General features: G+C 38.9%; 1 protein-coding gene across 5 annotated transcripts in view; it reads left to right on the forward strand.

Moving 5' to 3' along the window:
- ksr1a (kinase suppressor of ras 1a) overlaps positions 1–21,251 on the forward strand; it is a 72,667-nt gene that overhangs the window by 27,001 nt on the left and 24,415 nt on the right. For all 5 annotated transcript variants that reach the window (XM_007900693.2, XM_007900695.2, XM_007900694.2 and 2 more), the window contains exon 2: positions 3,639–3,779. In XM_007900693.2, the coding sequence (XP_007898884.1) occupies positions 3,639–3,779 (141 nt within the window). The remainder of the gene's footprint in view (positions 1–3,638; positions 3,780–21,251) is intronic.

Raw genomic sequence — 21,251 nt, forward strand, 5'->3', positions numbered from 1 at the left:
GATTTTCATAATTCATCTGCAGTCTAGATTGCTTTTAAAATTGCACTTGGTAATTTTTTTTAAGCAAAGAAGTTTACAAAATGACTTGGTATCTTCTTATTGGACGCAGATTTCAATTTTGAAAAAGGCTTGCTGGGAATTTTTTATCTGGAAGACCAGAAATCCCCTTTTAAGAGGTACTCTATTATTTTGTGATTTCTTCTTTTTCTTTCCTGCATCTTGATATACATAATAATAATCGTTGCATTTGATATCACACCTTATTACATCGTTGAGACATCGCAAAGTGCTTTACAGAATCTACTGTAAAGTGGATTGACTGTGGGCGAAACTAATAGGTTATATCCCACCTACCAGAAATCATGTAGAAAAGAAGATGTTTTTCCTTATTCAAAGGTAATTTGACTGAAAATGATCCGATTTGTTGCCTGAAGTCGTGGGAGAGGTAATGCCAAACAGTTTTTAGATACATTTAATGTCTTGTTTGCTGTATGTTTAGTGTGTTTTTGGTGCTTGAGAAACAAATTATTTCAGGGACCTTTACATGCTTTAATGTCTCAAGATATTTTGCTGTATTCCCAAAAATATGTAACTTGATTACGCCCTTTTGTGGAGCTTGTCCAGACCACTTTGTGCAAAGAATCTAGATTTTAATGATTATTCGTGTAGTCCTGGAAAATACATGATTGAATAGATTTTGGCGCAAGTTTTCATTTTACATTGCCATTTTGCACGTCCCATTTGTCGTCTTTTCCAAGTGTTTAATTTTTTTCTCCCTAATACTTCCCCATACATTCTGGTTTGAGGAGGCTTTTAGAGTTTGCTCACTTGTTTTCTTATAGGGCAAATAATAGTAAGTACCATCTGTATGCCCAGGGGACTGGAATGGAAAGTTACCCAGCAAATAATGTCTGAAGCACAGGGTGCTCTGAATTTAAAAATAGCAACTTGTAAAATAGACTGCCTGGAGTTAAGCCAATTTTTTTTTAAGTTTAATGTAATTTAGCTGCCATTTCTGTGTGCTAAATTCTAACTTTGAATAACATTCATGAATAAAATGACATAAAGCGTGAGACCTGGTGTGGGTGATTTGTTCCAATCCCTGTTATAAATTTTAGTTTTTCAATTTCTTGCTTAAGTTAGTACTCAACTATTGGTTAAGTATTATTTGCAATTTATTTTTAGGTATAATTTCGCTAACTGTTCAACTTAGCAGAAAATTGGCGATCTGTAAAGGACTTGAAATAAAATGTTAAAAAGATGAAAAGTCTGTTATTGTAGGTTACCAGAAAGATCTATAGGTATTGCTGCTCCTTTTTTAAAAAAAAGTGGGGTGGCTGGCTTTGATTTTTTTGTGATTTTTGAGCTAAAATCTATTTTTCTACTTGGCAAGCTCCTTGGTGGGCTGCAGAAGAAAATAACGTAGCTTAGAATACCTTCAATAAACGATGCAAGGGACTGGATTCGTTTTTAATCTCCTATTAACTGTTCTATTCAAACTTGCACTTTTTCAAAAATTGCATTGCGGTAATTGGAGTTTGACTAAAAGATACAGGTTGACACTCCAGCGGTAATGTGTGGCAATGTTACAACTACTGTGGAAAATGTGATGGATGAGGTGTTTGCTCTGGTATTCTCGCACACAGTTCAAGGAGAATTCAAGGGCAACTGTTCTGCTGCATCCAAGTGTTGGTTGGTTTCAGCTCATTGCCCTCATCCTCTTTACTAAGGAAATGTTACTGAAAAAAGGAATTTAAAAAAATCTGCTGCAAATATTTACAATTTGAGAATCCCATCTGAAGGTAGTAGACACTCACACGGATGGAAGAAAAGACATTCGTTTGTTTATACTGATTAACTCTAAATTGTGACATAAATTTTACAAACAATGATTAGCTTTGTGCAGTGTTTTTACTTCAAGCAGCATCTATCAGAAAGTCCTCAGTGCATGCAGGTTGTTTTGAAATGTAATGCCTATAAAAAGCCATTCATTCGGTGTCTTCAAAGTACTGTTTTATAATTGAATTGTTTTATTATAGGGCGTTGAATGCTTCCCAAGTGGGAAGCAAATCTTTGCATTCAATTTGCTTTCAAGCTTTTAAAAATAAAATAAATCTGTTTGTCATTCTATCTGCTCATCTCTTTGTTCAGTTAACCTGCTGTTGCCACCTGCCATGCACAGGAAATGTAATAGTGTCTTGCACCTTACAAGTGAGTGAAAGCACCAGAGAGCTCAAGTTCCGTTTGGATGCTTTATTTGAGCTAAAATCTACTTTCTGTTGTAAATTGAATAGATGTGAAGTTAAATCTTTGTTTAAGTTCATTTAGATTCTTTTGGCAAAGAATAATCTCTGCTGTTTGGATATGGAGAGAACTTTTCAACAGTTTCTTTCTGACTCATTAATACTTCCAAGCCAGACTCAGTAAATTATAGCTTTGGTTTACTGGTAAATTAAATGAATTTGTGACTAACGTCTGTAAAATGTCAGTAATGAAGGTAGCCTGAGAGATTAAATCATACTGAAGGAGAGCTAATGATACTTGAATGTTTTAGAATAATAATAATATTCCTTGCATTTGATATAGCGCCTTATCATGTCTTCGAGACATTTCAAAGTGCTTCACAGAATATACTGCAAAGTGAATTGACTGTATTTTCTGGGCGAAACGCTTGTTGCTAGTGTAAACTTTTAAGCACACCCAGATTCAAGACTTGGATGCAGAGCAAAGCTTGACAGTATACTTGAATCCAACCTTAAAAGAGCACTTAATTCCTGATCCGAATTTACATAGATTGCACAGCATGGAAATAAGCAATTCAGCCCAACTTGTCTATGCAGGCGTTAATACTCCATGAGTCTCAATGGAGACCCACGCCTTACACCCTTCACATCCTTCTCTCGCTTTATTACTCCCATCTATCCTATTCCCTTCTCCCTCATGGTATATATAGCTTCCTCTTAAATCATCTATACAATCTGCTTCAACCACTGCTTCAGGCAGTGGTTCCACATTCTCACTACCCTCTGTGTGAAGTAGTTTTTCCTAAATTTCAATGCTTTTGTCAATATATTATGTTTGTCCAGGAGGCCATACCCTGAGGACACAAGTGGGAACAGCTTATTTATTACATTAACATACTTGGCTTCTTAGTGAGAATGTAAGTTTGCCAATGAATATTTGACCTGTGGACCATCTTCTGGTGGGAACTAGATTAAAACTGCCCTAACTTGTGTAATTTTGAACCTTGACTTCCAGTCATTTCTGTCTGGTTTCTAAACTGGTACGAAGGATGAAAAGACAACATTTTAACCCAATGTTCCATCTTGTCCTCTTACTGCTACTTTGCTTCAACGTGTAACAAATACCCTGTCTGAGGTTTGTGTTTTAGATTAATTTGTTAGGATTGTGATTTGGTAAAGGTACATATTTACTTGCATGTACTTGCAAGTCCAATGCCAATTGCAATGAAGGAAGTAGGCAACATTTTATACCCAGGCTTCTGCCAGCGTTTAGTGTGTTGCAGTAAGGATGATTTACATTTTAGGTAACTAATCACTTGCATTTTAGATTAGATTATTTAGAACAACTCTGTCAGTAGCTTTTCAGTACTAAACTTGTTTTTGCTTTTCTTACAGGTTAAGCTTGTAAAATATATCAGTAAACAGTTGCAGTGCAAGCACAAAGTACCTTCCAGTGAGAGGACACCCGAACTTGAGAGCTACCCACGACTGAGTGATTGGCTGAATACCATTAATTTAAGGAAGAAAATAATACAAGTAAGTCAGCAGATCTTCTACTATCGCCTTTGCTCCATTCTTGGAGAATCTCTAATCGAATAATTGCCTGTACCAGCCTGTTCAGTAACATGGAAACACATTTCTGCTAACTGAGCAGTTACTGAAAAGAATGTTCCAACTAATATCGATTCATTAGTTGTGAGCTGTTGTGGCAACATTTCTATGTGAAAATCTAAGATTAGGTTGCTTTCACTTATCTTATTTATGGGTGTTTTGATTGTCAAAGTTTTCAGCATTCTACTTTGCTGTAACCTTTCCTGTCTTGTCATTTCTAGTATGGAGCACTGAGGAGGGTTATGTACTCTTTAACTTTTACTCTCTCTGCCCTTCCCCCCCCTCCCCCCGGCCCAGGGGATATTCATATCAATTGTTATGCCTTTACTTCTACCCAGACGCAAATCTTCTTAAGAGTACAGATAAGGGATGGAACCTGGGATGTTCCTGGTCTGATTGGTTCAGTACTACATTACGTAGTATATTTACTTACCCAGTGGGCCATTGTTTTCTAAATGTAATATAATAATAATCATAATCCTTGCATTATTGCATAATCCTTCTGGAGTCCTGTAGCTCAGTGGTTAGAGCACTCGCTTTGCAAGTGAGACACCTGAGTTCAGTTCCAGGCAGGGCGAAACCTTGGGCAAGTTTCCTTACTCCACACGCCTAATAATAATCCCTCCAAAAACAATAATAAATTGGTCATTTTCAATCTACGACTGTTTATGGGACATTGCTGTGCGCAATTGGCTGCCGCGTTCGCCCACAAATATACAGTCAATTCACTTTACAGTGTGTTCTGTGAAGCGCTTTGGGACGTCCTCCCGACGTGAAAAGCGCTATATCAAATGCAAGGATTATTATTATTATTATAATATATAACTATAATAATAATAATCCTTGCCTTTGATATAGCGCTTTATAACATCTTCAAGACGTCTCAAAGCGCTTCACAGAATATACTGTAATGTGAATTCACTGTATATTTTGTGGGCAAAACGCAGCAGTCAAATGTTCGGGATTTGCATGTCTAATCAACAACCAGATACACATTGTTGTATAACTAGACATGGTTAATTAATTTTAAATGCTTGAAATATCTTATTTAGTTTATGCAATTCTAGTTTCACTTGTGATATAGTAAAATTAATTTACTGCAAAATGTAAAAGTCAATTTACCATTTCACATTTCTTGTTGCTGAACGACTAGTTGATAACAAGCTTTAGTAATGTGATATATCAGTGTTCAAATAATGAATGCTGACAATGCCAACAGAATTGACTGCCACATTTCAACAGTGAATCACTTGTAAATGGTTCTGTTATGGGGGTGGTCCTGTTCTCAGAATGTGTATCCTGTGACAACTGGTCCAGAATCTTGTTTGTTGAGGATAAGATTGGATTGTTTTGATGGTTGGGAAATGTATGCAATAATATGAACGTGTGCAGGCTGGGGTTAGGGAGTGCCCAGGTAGCTCTTAATGGAGAAATGCAATATTTTCTAAAGTAATTAGCTGGATGAACTCAGTACAAAAACTAGCTTTGTTTCTATGGGATTGCTCTCTATCAACATGTAATCAATCTTTTTTGCCCCTATAAGTTTCTCTTTTTTGTCTCCCACTCTCTTAATGAACTGCCTATTTGCCTGGAGAGTGGGATTTTGTGGTCTGTTTGTAGTAGATGTGTTTCGATGCGATGGGTGAAACTGATGCTGCCCTTTCCCCATCACTGTCATCCAGCAACTGTCTTATTGATGTTTTTTTTCTTGCTCTCTCTTTTTCTCTCTCTCTCTCTTAACTCGCGTTTTTCTCGTGGTACAAAAATACACAAAGTCAATCTACTTTACAATATATTCTGGGATGTGCTTTGAGGTGCCTCAATAATGTGATAAGCGCTATATCAAATGCAAATATTTTTATTACTATGAAAGCTCTATTTGCCTTCATAATATCATTCTATATTGCAGACAAGTTTATCATTTATTCCCACATCACCTAATTTTTTTGTTAATTTTGATTACCAATCTCACGATTCAGAATGATGCACACACAGGGTTCGTCCTGCTATTTCAAAGAGATAATAAGGCCTTTTTCCTGGTTGTGCTCATATTCTCTCCTCAGCTGACTTTAACAGTAATTGGCTACTTATCTCATTGTTTGTGAGATGGTGCAGATTAGCTACTGAAAAAAATTCTAAACTATATATTACTTTGAAATGTGTACATTTTATATGAAATGTACCTGTAAGTAATCCTTATAAATGTAAGATTATTACCTATCCTTCCCACAACGTCCAAATCCATTACATAGATTTAAAAAGAGAACTGTTTTAATAGTAGCAGCTGGTTCTTTCTGTGGTTTTCATAAGAACGAGCATTTTTATATTGCGTTATATGTCAGTGCCTTAAGTGCTTCAATACTGTGCATTTGTACAATCTCATTTATTTCTCTAAATGTGCTTGCTCACAGTCTATTCACTTGCTAACAATTCTCCCCTCGCCTACCTGTTTCTGTTTTTTACAATACTTAACTTGCATTTTGTCTCTTGTCGTAGTACATTGTGAGCCAAATCCAGTTTTTAGAACTTGAACCCGCATGTCTGTGCTTGTATAGATTTTCTAATAAGCCCACAGGAAGTGAAGTACTGTTAAAACTGTTCAGACTGTTGCAGGTGGGTTGGGAGAGGCTGTGTTCATTTTCACAAATGCAAATTCTGTTCTGCTGCCTGCCAACAGTCTTGACAAGCTCTTCGTTTTGTACATTTGGAATTAATGCAAATGGCGGTTTGTTTAGTTTATAACAACTTCTTATTACATTCTTCATGCTCATAGTTACATATGGCAGACAAATTGCCTTCTCCCCTCTTCCGTTTGGGATGATTTAACTCCAATTTGAAATCCATCAATTATTTTGGGAGTTTGCAATGTGCTGCTGCAGTATAGTTTTATTGCTCCTATTGGGGGCGAGAATAGATAAATACAGATGCTTTGAGAAGATGTTGAACTAAGCAAAGGAAACTGTTTGACAAAAGTAATTTGATTGCCTTCTTTGAGCTAAGGAAGTGGAAAATCCAACAGAAAGTGACAAGAATAAAACTTGCTGATATCAATCTTAGTAATGTACCTGTATGGAGCGATAGAAACGGGTTATTTTACGAAGTCATCACTTCAAGGAGAAAAGTGAGCTCTTTAGAATAACTTGCTGCTGAAGCATCAGGAAGTGGTGGATTCACAAGACTTTTGAAAGAAAGGGTTGGTAAGGGACCAGAAAGAATCCTGGGTCTTTTACTGACAATCCAATCAAGCAACTCTAATGAAGGATTTAATGTAGGTTCTGGACCTCAGTCAAATTGGTGGAGGATGTTTCGGACCAATTTAAGTGACACTAGTCCGATCGCCAAGTGGAGCAAAATAAAATGTGAAGCTTTCTATGCCAGTTCGAGGAACATCGGTTATTGCATTGGCTGAGGTCAAAGTATCAAATAATAATCCTTACATTTGATATAGCACCTTATCATGTCTTCAATAATTTTCAAAATATACACAGAATATACTGTAATGTGAGTCGACTGTATATGTTGTGGGTGAATGAGTGGAAGCAGCATTTTCACCAGGGAATAGCAGCAAAGCATTCTCCCAACACAATTCCAGTCAGCTAATTTCAGGGGCAAACAAGTCTAGTCTTGTTAATTGGATGTGCTATGCTGGAGAGTATTTTGCAAAATGTACATACGTACGTCATCAGAAAAGTCAGTGGTGAAGAAACTGTAGTGTAGTAGACGTAAGGAGAAAAGACTCATCTGTTGAATTATCAGGTGAATCCAGGTTATGGGTAGGCTATGCCTGCCCGATAATATAAGAGGAAAAGCAGAGTTTGTGCTGATGAACATTCAAGTCTGCAAAAATGAATTTTCGGCATAGGAAATGTAATTAATGCACTCACTTTTATTTGACAAGGTTGACAAGTTCTGATACTTGCCAGTTTGGCCCAGCGATTAAGTCAGTAGATGAATGTCAGGTGTGTATTTGTAACCTCAAATGATCCAAGTCAAAATAAATAAATAAGTAAATAAATACATAAACAAACAAATAAATAAATAAATGAGCTTAGTCAAGCAACAGGGACATGAAAGCACACAAGAACACCAAAGCCTTCCTTGGAATGGAAATTGGAAAGAGGAAGAGTCATGAAGTGATTAGACTGTGTTTCATTGAAGAACTGAGGTGAAGGCAAGATATATAGACTGAAGGAAATTCTGTCAGTGTTATAGGTTGAAATGATTTGGAGTAGGGGTGAATGTTAGTTTTATTTGGAGGAGATATCATAAATTTATGGAAAGATACCATACATTGGTATTGGTACACATCTAATTTATGGTGGATATTTTTAAAGAAACAATTGAAATTCTAGATCTGAAAAATACCTCCCCCACCCTGTTGCCACTTAAACAAATATAACTATATTCTGTGAAAAAAAATCAAAACACGGTGCAAAATTATAACGATTTAACAGAAATAAGATTTTCAAATCTTACTTTTCTGCAGCATAACAAATGACGGCTAAAAAGCAGAATATTGCATTTATGTAATTTACTAACTGAATTCAGGCTAAAATGCTTCTTTCCTTTCATTTGCTTTTCTTGGGTGGAATAATACGAATAATCCTTGCATTTGATATAGCGCCTTATCACATCTTCAAGATATCTCAAAGTGCTTCACACAATATACTGTAAAGTGAATTGACTATATATTTTGTGGGCGAAATGCACAGCAGTGTCCCACAAACAGTCATGGATTGAGTGACCAATGTAATAATATTCTTTTGAAGGAATTATTACCCCCGGAAAATTGGTCTGCCAATCGACTAACAATCTACTTACTATTGGGTAAACAGGTGCGTGGAGTGAGGAAACTTGCTCAGCGTTTCCCCCTGCCAGGAATTGAACCCAGGTCTCTCACTTGCAAGGCAAGTGCTCTAGTGCTCTAACCCCTGAGCTACAGGACTCCACAGAATGTAGATTCTGTTGCAGTGTTCGTTTAAAATTTGCAGATTTTCATAAATTGAAAAGAAAATTTCAACCTTTTTTTACTGCGATGATAGGTTTTTAATAACATGGAAAACAAATGTTAATCAACAAACTTTCTGCCACGTTTCTGTGCAAGAACCGAAGTCTACTGCTTTGTAAGCACAGTGATGTCGTTGCACCTGTGATGCTATAAGGTCAATGGTCTGGGATATCAACAATAAATAGCCAGAGCCTGCCCAAAGAGTGACCCTAAAGTATCAAGTCAGCAAGTCCATTAAGGTAAACCAATGTAAAATCAAAAAGTGCATAAGATCATGAAAAAATAGTGATTCATACTTTTTATATGAGATGTCATAAGAAAGCCAGTTCATTAGCTTGTGACGGGTACAAAGCCCACTCTAGCTGGATTTAGAAAGATAAGATAACAGATTGAAACCAAAGCGATATAGGTTAATAAAGGTTAAACAAACTTTAGGTCGGGGAAGAACAAAAAGGAATTTTGTAGCAGAATGGTGGGGATGAAGAAGAGATGAAGCCGCATAACATGCAGACTGCTGTGTATACTCTTTTCAGTGCCCTGAATAAATACAGGGGCACCGTTAGTGCATTTCCTTGTTATAGTGCACATAGTTATCAGTTAATTAACAATTCTCTCATATTGACATTTAGATAATCCCTTAATCACCTCCTCTTGCTTTCTTTTTTTATCATGGGTGCTTTGTACCATGCCAGGCCCCAGCTGCACTAGTGCTTTTCATTTCAATTAGATGGACTCTAATAAAACAACCAATGCTAGAAATCCACAGCAGGTCACTGAACATCTGAAAAGAAAAATGGCTTATGTTTCAGGCATGCTTCATCATTAGACTTCAACATACCTTTTGATTCAGAATGGTAATGATTAGACAGTTGCATCTTCAAGGGACTTGCAGAAATAGATCACTGATTGTTTCCTCTAATTGATTCTTCATTACCACCTGCTTTTTGTTATTTTACTTATTAAAAACAAGAGTTTTCTTTATTTTGTGAATTTTCACCTTGATTTTATTTTTCCCCTCCATCACTTGAGTACCTAATTTGGGGAAAGATGGGGCAAACACAGATGGGCAACCTGCTTCCAGACCTCTAATGTACAGTGGTATGTTGCAAGACTGGTCTCGTAATTTGCCCCACAATGTTTCCTGTATCCCGGGGGGGAGTGAGTAGGAACCACTTAATGCCTCAAACTTGCTTGAACATTGTAGTTACACCAGGACTACAATGAAAACCATTTTCACTTATTTGTTATTCAATATTCAAGTATATTTGTATACAAACGTGAACATTTAAATCGGTACTCTCCCAGAATAAATTTGTCTTCTGATCATTTTCACCCGTTCTCATTGAATTTTTGGTGTTTTTTGATCTGTTGAATAGCCCCATTTCAGACGATAAAAGCGGTAAAACATGACCATTAAGTCATCCTCTGTAATAATTTCAAATAGCAATTTGAATTCTGCAGGATAAGGGGTTACTTTTGATCTCTTTCAATTGATTTGAGCATAATAATAATTAATAATAGCAGCACACCAACACATACTCTGGGTTGCCCATGCCTTGGTTTTGCTACGTGGCATGAGTATGTGGAACCTTGTCTGGTTTGGATATTCTTAAGCATGGTGATGCATCAGGCATGTGGCTGATTTATTTAAAAAATTAACCATGAGAAGTGGAAATGGAGAATGACTCTGCAGTCATTCAATTGGATCAGATACTTAGAGCTAGAATTTTTTTAAAAAGATTTGATCTCCTGTATCCTTTTATGGGGATGAGGGTTGGGGAGGGGGAGAATGAGACATAGTGGAGACTGGAACATTAAATATTGTACAGAAACTGGGTGACTTTTAAAAATGGGGGTAGTTGATGGAGTTTCCCGTGGTTTCTTCATGTTTCACAAGTTTCTTTGTAGATTATTCAAATCTGAAATAATTTTAGAATCAGTTTTGATTACCCATATTGTTTCTTACAAATCTGTTTGTAGGACACAACTATTTAAACAAGAAAAGTATATATTGTCTGTATTCTTGTATAATGATAAATAATAATAATCCTTGTATGTGATATAGTACTTTTCACGTCTTCTAGACGTCTCAAAGCACTTTACAGAATATACTGTAAAGTGAATTGACTGTATATTTTTGTGGGTGAAACGCGGCAGCCAATTGCGCACAGCAGTGTCCCACAAACAGTCGCGAATTGAGTGACCAAATTATTATTGTTTTTTTCTTTTTTTTCTTGAGGGATTATTATCAGGCGTGTGGAGTAAACAAATTTGCCCAAGGTTTCGCCCTGCCGGAAATCAAACCTATACTTGTTTCGCCCACAAAATATACAGTCAATTCACTGTACGTATACAACAACAACAAGATTACATTTGTATAGCGCCTTTCACATCGGGAGGACATCTCAAGGCGCTGGACAGACTAGAGCATTTCAGACCCGAGCTGGAGTCGGGGGTGGGGGGGGGGGCAAGGTGGGGAGGGCAAGGGGGCTGGCCGATGGCATGGTCGAAGGGGAGGTTCTTGAGGCGGGACTTGAAGGAGGGCTCAGCAGGGGGTGAGGTGGAGTGACTGGGGGATGGAATTCAGAGGTTGGGGGCAGAGTGGCTGAAGCATCTCCCGCCAATTGTGGTGCGGGTGGGTCGGGGGACGTGAAGCAGGCCAGAGCCGGCTGAGCGGAGGGAACGGGCGGGTTGGTAGAGGTTTAGGAGGTTGCAGAGGTAGGGTGAGACGAGGCCATGGAGGGCTTTGTATGTGAGGACCAGGATCTTGAACTGGATCCTCTGAAGGATAGGGAACCAATGGAGTCGGGGGAGATGGGGTCACGGAGTTTGATGCGGCAGAGCGCTGGATTACCTGCAGCCTGTGGAGGGAGGAATTGGGAAGGCCAACGAGCAGGTCGAGCCTGGAGGTGATGAAGGCATGAACAAGAGTTTCAGCGGCCTGAGGGATGAGGTAGTGGCGGAATCGGGCGATGTTACAGAGAGGGAAGGCAGAGCGGGTCATGGTTTGAATGTGGGGGAGAAAAGACAAGTTGAGGGTCGAACAAGATACCCAGGTTTCTGACTGGCTGGTGAGTTGAAGTGTGCAACCATGGAGGATGATGCTGCCAGAGCCTAAGGTGTTGAGGCACTGGCGCGAGCCGATCAGGAGGGCCTCAGTCTTGTTCACATTCAACTGTAGGAAATTACAATTTATGCTGTGAAGCTGTTTGAGACATCTCGAAGATGTGATAAGGCGCTATATCAAATGCAAGGATTATTTTTACATTAGCAAAATATTAAATCGATATGACTGTCATCTTGGTTACTTCAACCAAGTATTCCAGGAGATAACAATGTGACGTCTTTAGTCACCGTTTCAATTCTACTCATTAAAATTTTGAACGTCAGCTCTCCTGTAATTGCCCCCCAGGAAAGATCCTGTGTTATTATGAGAGGAAGGAGGAGAAAACTGGTTTTAAAAATAGATGTCTCACTGACATGTTAACAACAATGTGATGTTTGAGTTTTGCCTTCTCTTTCCTCTGCTCTCCACTCAGGGTTACTGAAAGGGTACCAATTTTACCTTAAGAGGTTTGATGAGCTTCTTATGTTGAGCAATAATCAATATTTTAATGGATTTTAAGCCTTTGATTCTTGATAGCTGTACAAAAAGTTATTGGCCTGAAAGTGTGTTGGAGATTTGCCCCAGTAATGTAAATCTTTGGTTTTCAAGCTATAGTACAGAACAGACCATGTTTATTCAGTGCTTATATCCTTTGATAGTGAAAATGTTGCAGAACAAGTTTCTCTATAATGTGAAAGATCATATTCTCTCACTGAATAGTCTCTCTTACATCAACTGTGGTTACTTGACGCATTTAATTTGCAATTCTGTAAGGGGAATGAGTAATAAATATATAATTTGATATAGCACTTATCACGTCAATGTCTTAAGGGCATCCAAAATCTCCTATGAAGTGTAGTGACTGGATTTGTAAACAAACGTCGCAGCCAATTTGCACATACTAATGTCTTATAAACAGCCTTGAAGCGAATGACCATTTTGGGGGAGGGGAGATCGTTGGCTGAGACACTAGAATAACTCCCTTCTCTTTTTGAATAGTGCCTGCCGTTGGTCAGAACCACTTTGTGGGGTGGTTATCTTCAAGCTTATAGAGGTAGTAAATGTTTTCATAAATGCCATACTTTTTGGCAGCTGGCATTTTCTTTATAATAAATAATCCTTGCATTTGATATAGCTCCTTTTCACGTCTTCGAGATGTTTCAAAGCGCTTCACAGAATATGCTGTAAAGTGAATTGACTGCATATTTTTGTGGGCGAAACGCGGCAGCCAATTAGGCATAGTTAGTGTCCCAAAAACAGTTCTGGATTGAGTCACTAAATTATGATTATTTTAAAAAGATTGAAGAGAATATTTACCCCTGGAAAATCGATCCACCAATCGACATACAACCAGGTTCCTGCTTACTGCTAGACAAATTGAGTTAATAACTAATGCTTAGTTTTATTAGTTAGCTATTTGACTAATTTATAGTCTTTTTGTGTGTCCAAATTCAGGAGTACATTATTATAGCGACTCTTAGTATAATGCTGCCTCAGTTAATACTGTTGTACCCCTGGTTTCTGGTGTTGGCTTGCCAGCTACTCGCTCTGAAGATTGGCTGACTATCTGGATCAATGGGTGGCTGAATTCCTTTCTTCATGTTTTCTCTTCTGCAAGAAGCCCCTCTGATGTCAGCGGTACATCATGTTCATTAGCAGGAAGTTGCCTAAGAGATGACCTGACAAGCTGGAAGTTGTCCATTTCTTGTGCTTCGCTTAAAACAAGGCTTCTGAGTTTATATTGGATCCAGAGGACCTTGTTATAATGAAGTTTTCCCCCATATATCAACTAAGCTCAAACTTCTATTAAAAATCTCAGAATCCTTAGATTACTTCCAGGCAATGAGCTGCCAATTTTCCTGAAAATTTGGATTGAGAATGATCTTTATCAGTTCAAATGACTTGATGCAATGAGGGAGAAGTTGTGTGGTTGTTATGCAGATCTTGTTGCTATGAGGGTTAATTGAGTCAGAAATAGAGGATCACTCCTAATTATAAGTATGTGCTGACTCTTTCACTATAAAGAGTGTCTTCTATTTTTACGCAATGACTTTGCTTGATTGGTTACACTGGGATGCGTGTGCTTTGAACGTTTCTGTTCAGACATGCCTTTATAATGATTTGCCTTTCAAAAAAATTTTCACGGTTAGCACTTCGGTGTTCTCTTATCTTAGAGATTAAAAAACAAATATATCTGTCAGTTTATAGTTCTTCAAATGTATTCTGCCATTCTCAACTATAAATGAAAAGGTGCTCTACTGAGTTTCCAAAACGTTGACTGCATCCTGGAGTTTGCTGACACCAAGGTACTGTTTGTAATAAGGAAATTGTGTGATTTAAGGGAGAACATATGCGTGCACAACAGTTTGGAGTTATGAGTTGTACGTATTCGTGTTTTGGATCAATGTGTAGTACTAACAGAGCAAATCATTCCAAAAGTTTCAGTAATATACACTTCTTGATTATGATTATCTACGCGTGAAAGTTTACTGATCCAGTGTTTGTTTAATGCCATAGTGTTTAAATGGAGGATCGGAATTGCTGTGCTTTGTAGAGTTTGGCATATGAATCATTTTTTTGAGAAAACTATTTAAGGAGTCAGTTTACCATCTTTCAATTTTTGGTTTGTAATTTGGATTTCCACTGCCTTTCCCTTTGCTAATAATTCTAGTTCACACACGCTTTATTGACGGAGAAGTGTGGCTGGAAAACTAATCTCAGCCTACGACTCCACAGCTCAGCTGGCTTGTAATGGCCTACAAGTCTTTGGCTGCTGTGTTTCGTCCACAAAATCTACAGTCAATTCACTGTTAAACTATACAGATATTTCTAGCATTTCAAATTGTTTAATTTTTTCTACGGCAATATGTATCTGGTTGTTGATTAGAGATGCAAATCCCACACATTTGATTGCTGTGTTTTGCCCACAAAATATACAGTGAATTCACTTGACAGTATATTCGTTGAAGAGCGTTGAGGCATCTCAAAGACATGTTTTGTTTTCAGCAAGGGAAACAATATTATCCCTGGAAATGTTTCCTCTTTCCCCTGCCTCCCTCACCCCCCCAGGTTAGGGACAACACTGGAAACCAAAGATGCTACCATCTGAGCATTTCCTGCTGCACCAGTGTGAAATTTTCCATTCCCCTCATCAGCTATCCTTGTGGATGTTTTAAAGTGAGCTTGTTAATTTGGAATCAAATTAAAGGCCATTCTCTATGTGAGCTCAGGCCCATCAGTAATTGGGTTGAGATTGGCCTGGGACATTTTAAGTAGCATCATGGAAAAAAGGAAAATAAAGCTCTTGGACTTCTATATCACCTTATCAGTGTCAGAGAGGGAGAGAGTGTGCATGAAAGAGTGTGTGATTGGAAGAGAGAGAGTATGAGAGAGAGGGTGTGTGAGAGAGAAATAAAAAGTGAAAGAGAAGTGAGGGCAGCATTTTATGGTTCATTGTCCCAACAGATTATCGGAGCCTCCCTTAGCCGCCGTGGGGGCTGGGGAGGGGGGTGGGGGGAGGGGAGAAGAGAACCGAGCAGATACATCGAGTGATGTGCAGTTTTCTCACAGCAAGATCCCTCTTTCCTCAGTGAGAAACTCCTCTATGTCCCTTCACTCCCTCCCCCCCTCCCATCTGCCCCACCATTGCCATTTTGTCCCTGCTCTCTGGAACTCCATTTTCGGAGTCCCTCTGATTACTCCCCTCTTTCAAGGCATGTCAAGATCTAACTATTTGACCAATTGTCAACATCCCACCTCCCTCGGCTCCCACCCCCAGCTCAGATGCCCAGCCAGCAGCATTGAACGCTTTTGAGATGTCTTTTCAGTGTGAAAAGGGCGCTGTGTAAATGTTATGTTTCTGGAAAGGAAACACAAAAATATTGTTTATGCGGCCTGGAAACTTTTCTCAAATAGGGATTTATGCCTGCGGCAGGCAAAAGGTAGCACCACCCTAATCTAAATGAAAGTTTCTTAGGCAATTCTTTAATAACTAGGTTATGTAAATTACTGCAAATGCATGTGGAAGAATACCAGAGTACTTTCAGCCCTCAGCAAAAATAAAGCACAACAATTAATCTCATAGGTCTGGTGAGATGCACTTCAGAGAGTTGAAAGCCATGATGGATCCTAGAGTAGATGATCATTAGCATAATGATGTTGACCTGCTTTGTGTACAGCAGGACTTTGTGCGCAAGCAGATTAACTGTAGAAGGTTGAGAGTGATTAGGTTCAGGCGTTGTGCATTGTAATTGAGGTAAAATATGTGTAAGCTTGAATAGAAAAGAGTCAATCAAGGTATCTTAACACATGTACACTTAAAAGCAGATGCTAGAAATATAATAGATTTTTACTAACAAAGTATTTTTTATTGCTACACATTGTTTATGCCACATTAATTATTTTATTACTTATGTTTAGCTTCCCAAAGTCATAGAATTCATTTTCATTCTTTTATGATCCTTTCGTTGTGTTCTTCTGATACTTTCACTTTTCGAGTAGCTGAAAGAATATTTATTATGTGATCTTTTTTCCACTGTCGCAGCAGTTGAAATCGGGGCTTACCTGAGCCATTGCCACTTCCTGTTTCTTTTTTAATGCTTGAGCAGATGGTGCTGTTGTAACAGTTGTAGAAAATTCAGAGAGAAGGTACAGGTAGCAACATTTAAAGATTGTGGCAGGTAATACATGGCTGAAATGTTGCTGATTGTTATTATGACCTTCCTGAATATCAAATCACAAACACAGCCTAACATGGGAGTAATCTTATCAAAACCAGTCTTGAAAGGAACGGGTTGTCTGGTTTTATTTTAAGCTACTACATATGTACAGCATATATGAGGCCCAGGCTAAGAAAGGCTCTTGTTTTTTTTCAGGCTTAATTTGATTTGTCGCGTGTCATGAGCACTGACTGCAGTCCCTTTAAAGCGTGTCTGATCTCCTTAAAGCAAGGTCATTGTCCCTACATGAATATAATCTTTTAATTCTATGCTTTTATGTAGTTTAGTTTGTTCTGTAAATAACACCGTTCAACTCAATTGCTCAGGAGCTAATAATGTTGTATAAGACATTGACATGCTAGCTCCAAATGCCAAATTGTGTTTCTTTTTATACTAGCGGAGGCTTCAATTTGCTTTTCATATTACACAATTCATTGTGAAAGAGGCATTGTAAATTGGGTTGACCTGGTGCATGTCATGGAGATCCACGTTGAGATGACTTGAGTTGCTTTCTGCAACACATTGAGCCAGTCATGCTTTGATCTTAAAACTAAGGAAATTCTATATGAACTCATAATGGAATGATTACTAATTTTAGCAATTGACCTTTCATAGACCCCTATTCAAAAAGTCCTGTTTCATAATCTTCTCATATTTTAGTTATGCATTTGCAAACGTTGAATGTTAAAGACTTTGTAATCCTCTGAACAAAGTGAGAAGTACGAAAAACAAATCGGGTCCCACATAGTTCTGTACCTGGAAGTGATACTGCTGAGAGTCCAGTTACTTCCACATCTGGAAATACAGCTGATCAGACAATCTTAGGCCTGGATTTCTATGTGTGATTGATGTTGAAATATGATTTTGTATGAACTGCATGATGTATGATTGTAAGAATAAACTGAACAGATTTTTCTCCCAGAAATGGAGTGCCGTGCTTCTTGTCACAAATCCATGATCTTGAATAGCCAGCAGACAGCTGAAGTATCTCATGTAGCTTAGGGAAATGGAGGCTGGGGAGACGTTTCTGGGTCATGGTGATGAATGTTCCATCAGTTCCATTATTGGTCTCTAATATGGAAAGGATGATCATAAAAGATTAAGTTTAATGCATTGTTTACAGTTTACATCAAAGTACTGCACTTGATTATTTCATAGGTGGATCTGGGGTCGAAAGATTGCAGGTGGAGTGGGGCGAGATCAGCCTCCCCTCTGCCAGACTGCCAGTCAGTGGGCATGCTGTGAGCAATGTCTGGCCTTTGATTGGCATCAGTTGTCAGTCAGGGTCCGGGGGCAGGATGAGGGGCTGTGAATGGCCGACTGGGCTGCCAGTCAGTCAGTGGGTAGGCTATGGGCAGTTGAAAATAGCAAAGTGATCACAAAAAAGTACAGAGTCAGTTTTAGCTGACTTTAGCTGACCTCAAAATGATTGGAGGAGGGTGTCCTGGTCTAATTTCTTGTACGTTAATCATCATATTGTGGGAGAAAATACAATACAAACAGTCAGAGCGGTCTCACAAAATACACCCAACACTTGGCTTTTAGTAAAATATTCTTTAATTATTGAAACCCATATGCTTCAATATATATTATTATAATAATAATAATCCTTGCATTTGTTATAGCTCTTTTCACGTCTTCTAGACGTCTCAAAGCGCTTCACAGAATATGCTGTAAAGTGAATTGACTGTATATTCGTGGGCGAAACGCCTCAAGACTTGGATCACCAGGGGTAAACAAATAGATTAACCTTACCCCAAATCCACATCTCTTCCAAGTTCCTGAGATTCAGAGTTTTTATACTTAGTAATATTAAAGTCAAATGTTAGTTAAAACTCCAAAACTCAATTCCCGTATAATCCCACTCCCTCTCTTTTATACCCTAAATGTGCCCGTGAGACATTTTACTCAATCAGTTCTCCGTACTTTGACCAACTCAACTATCCTTCAGACTAAAAGACTCCGACAGGTCCATAAAATCCATTAACTCACAAAATCTTAACAAAAAAGCCATAAACCGAAAGCACTTAACCAACCTTTTTACACCTTAAGAGAGATAAACAGATTGATATCCTGATCTAACAAATTCAACAGACTATCTGGCTCCGAACACCTGTGATCCTCTCCATGAACCCAAATGTCCACCCTTATTTTGATTTACCCTTAACCCTCACAATATGGAACAAAGTTCAACTGTGGCTTATCTGCCTGCCAGGCCTGCTGGCTTTGTACTAAGCCTACAGAGGTGGCTGTGGTTGTGAATCTTCATCCTCTGCTGGCCCTGTTTTTTATATATAATAATCCTGCATTCGATACAGTGCTTTTGTCAACATATCTCAAAGCTTTTCATAAATTTTGTTGCCCAGTATAATGACTGTATTTGTAGACCAGCTCACTGTCGTGATTATTCCATTGTTGAACATAGTAGCTGGTGGACTTACAGCAGTAGACTGTCGACTGTTTTTTTTCTCTCTCTCTCACACACACACACACACACACACACAAGGAATCAATAGATTGCAATTGGAAATTGGTCTGTCTATAAGACTCTAATTCAAAACTCTCATTCAAAACTCTGCTGCCCGCATACTGACCTGGCCCAAACTCTGTACCCACATCTCACCAGTTCTGGCCACGCTCCATTGGCTCCCCATCACTGAACGGATCGATTTCAAGATCCTCACTTTTGTATTCAAATCCATTCACTCCCTGGCACCTCCCTACCTCTCTGAACTCCTCACTTCCCAATCCACCATGTGGCGCCTCTGCTTGACAGCCACCGGCCTCTTGCTCATCCCTCGCACCCTCCGCCCCACCATTGGAGGTCGTGTTTTCAGCCATTACACCCCAAAATTCTGGAACTCTCTCCCTCAATCCCTCCGCCTTGCCCCCTCTCTCCCCTCTTTCAAGTCCTGTTCGATCGTGCTGACCCCCACCTCCCCCCTCCCCCTGGCTCGGAGTCAGGCTCCGCCACTGTTAAGCTCTCTGAGATGCTACCTTGCGTGGAGGGCGCTATATAAGTGCAATTTGTTGTTGTTGTTGCCATTGTTGGAAGAGGTCAAAATCCCAACCTGCCTTTACAACAGGGTGTAATTGCTGGGTAGTGCTTGCACATTCACTTCCCATACACACATTGCTTCCTTACAGGTTGAATGGCTCCGTGCTAAAAATGGCCGACTTACAGGTTGCTGAAGACTCCAACCTGTGCCTTGTGCCCACTGCCGTTACATGTGAATTTGTGCAATAAGAACTCCAAAAAGGGTAACAATAGTTGGGGGAGTAAAGGAAAATTTGAGAAGAAATTGCAAGTTTTTTTTGGGGTGGTGGGGGGGAGTTTAAGAATAATAATAATAATCCTTGCATTTGATATAGCGCCTTATCATGTCTTCGAGTCGTCTCGAAGTACTTCACTGTAAAGTGAATTGACTGTGTATTTCGTGAGCGAAAATGAAAATTTTTCAAAGAACAAATGATCCTATTGAAAATGTGTGAGCTGAGATAATGCTTGGAAAATAATATGGTGGAAATTTAAAAAAAAACTCTCCACTGTGGAAACAAAGTGGTCATTTCTTTCCAGCAGTTGAGGAGGTAGGACATGCATCTGACTCATGGAGAAAATAAAGGACTCGTGACTCTTCCTGGGTGGAGTTGTCACTTTGCAAATGACTCGCAAATGATAACATTTCAAGTGATTTGTGGTCATTGCCACAAAGGGAACAAAGCTCATATTCCACAAATCACTATATATTCTGTGAAAATCACATAATGGGCAAATTAATTTGGAGATTGTGAAATTAGATTCAGATAGCAAACTACAACGTGTTCAATACTTGTTCTCCGCCTTAATGCCAACTCTATGAAATGGGAGAATGAAACTTATGTCTCCTCCCCAATTACATTTACCCAGTGAGCAACACAGGCACACGGACTGAAAAGGTCTGAGATATAATTCATGCTCTGTGCTGAGTTATCTTATCGCAGCGGGGGTGACATTGCAGTCTTCTGAGCACCCCTGAGAGGGGGAGAAAATCAGCCTGTGTACTTGTTTCTGATTGCTATCTATTGACTCCTGATGGATGGAGATGGTCAGGGTGAGCTGTGATGCCTGTCAGTTGATTTGCTGGCTGACACTTACCATAGAACCTCACATCTGAAAACTGAAGAGGAAAAAATAGGCATATACGAATGGCGAGAAAGTCTTGAGTCAAACTGATGCAGGAAATGTGACACTGAGTTTCTTTTTCCCCCCACTGTCAGTGCTTTGCATATGGTAAGATATTTCTGTTTGCACGAGGTGTTGGAACCAGCATTTGTGACCAGCTCAACACATAGAGCAGTTATCTTTGCTGGTCAGTCGAGCAGTGCTGCATTGCTCGACAATCAATGAGTTGGCCAAAATTTGGTTCTTCCTGAATATTAATTAAGCGGCAATATCATTTTGCCTTTAATTGTGAAGCTGTCCAGTTTTATTAGTTGTATTCTTTAGCCAATCTCCAACATAGCCTGTGATCCCTTGGCTTTACTCTTTCTCAATTTGTGCTGTTAGCAGGAGAGAGATTATGCAG

Source organism: Callorhinchus milii, unplaced genomic scaffold (assembly GCF_018977255.1).
Source record: "Callorhinchus milii isolate IMCB2004 unplaced genomic scaffold, IMCB_Cmil_1.0 Scaffold10, whole genome shotgun sequence".
NCBI lineage: Eukaryota > Metazoa > Chordata > Chondrichthyes > Chimaeriformes > Callorhinchidae > Callorhinchus > Callorhinchus milii.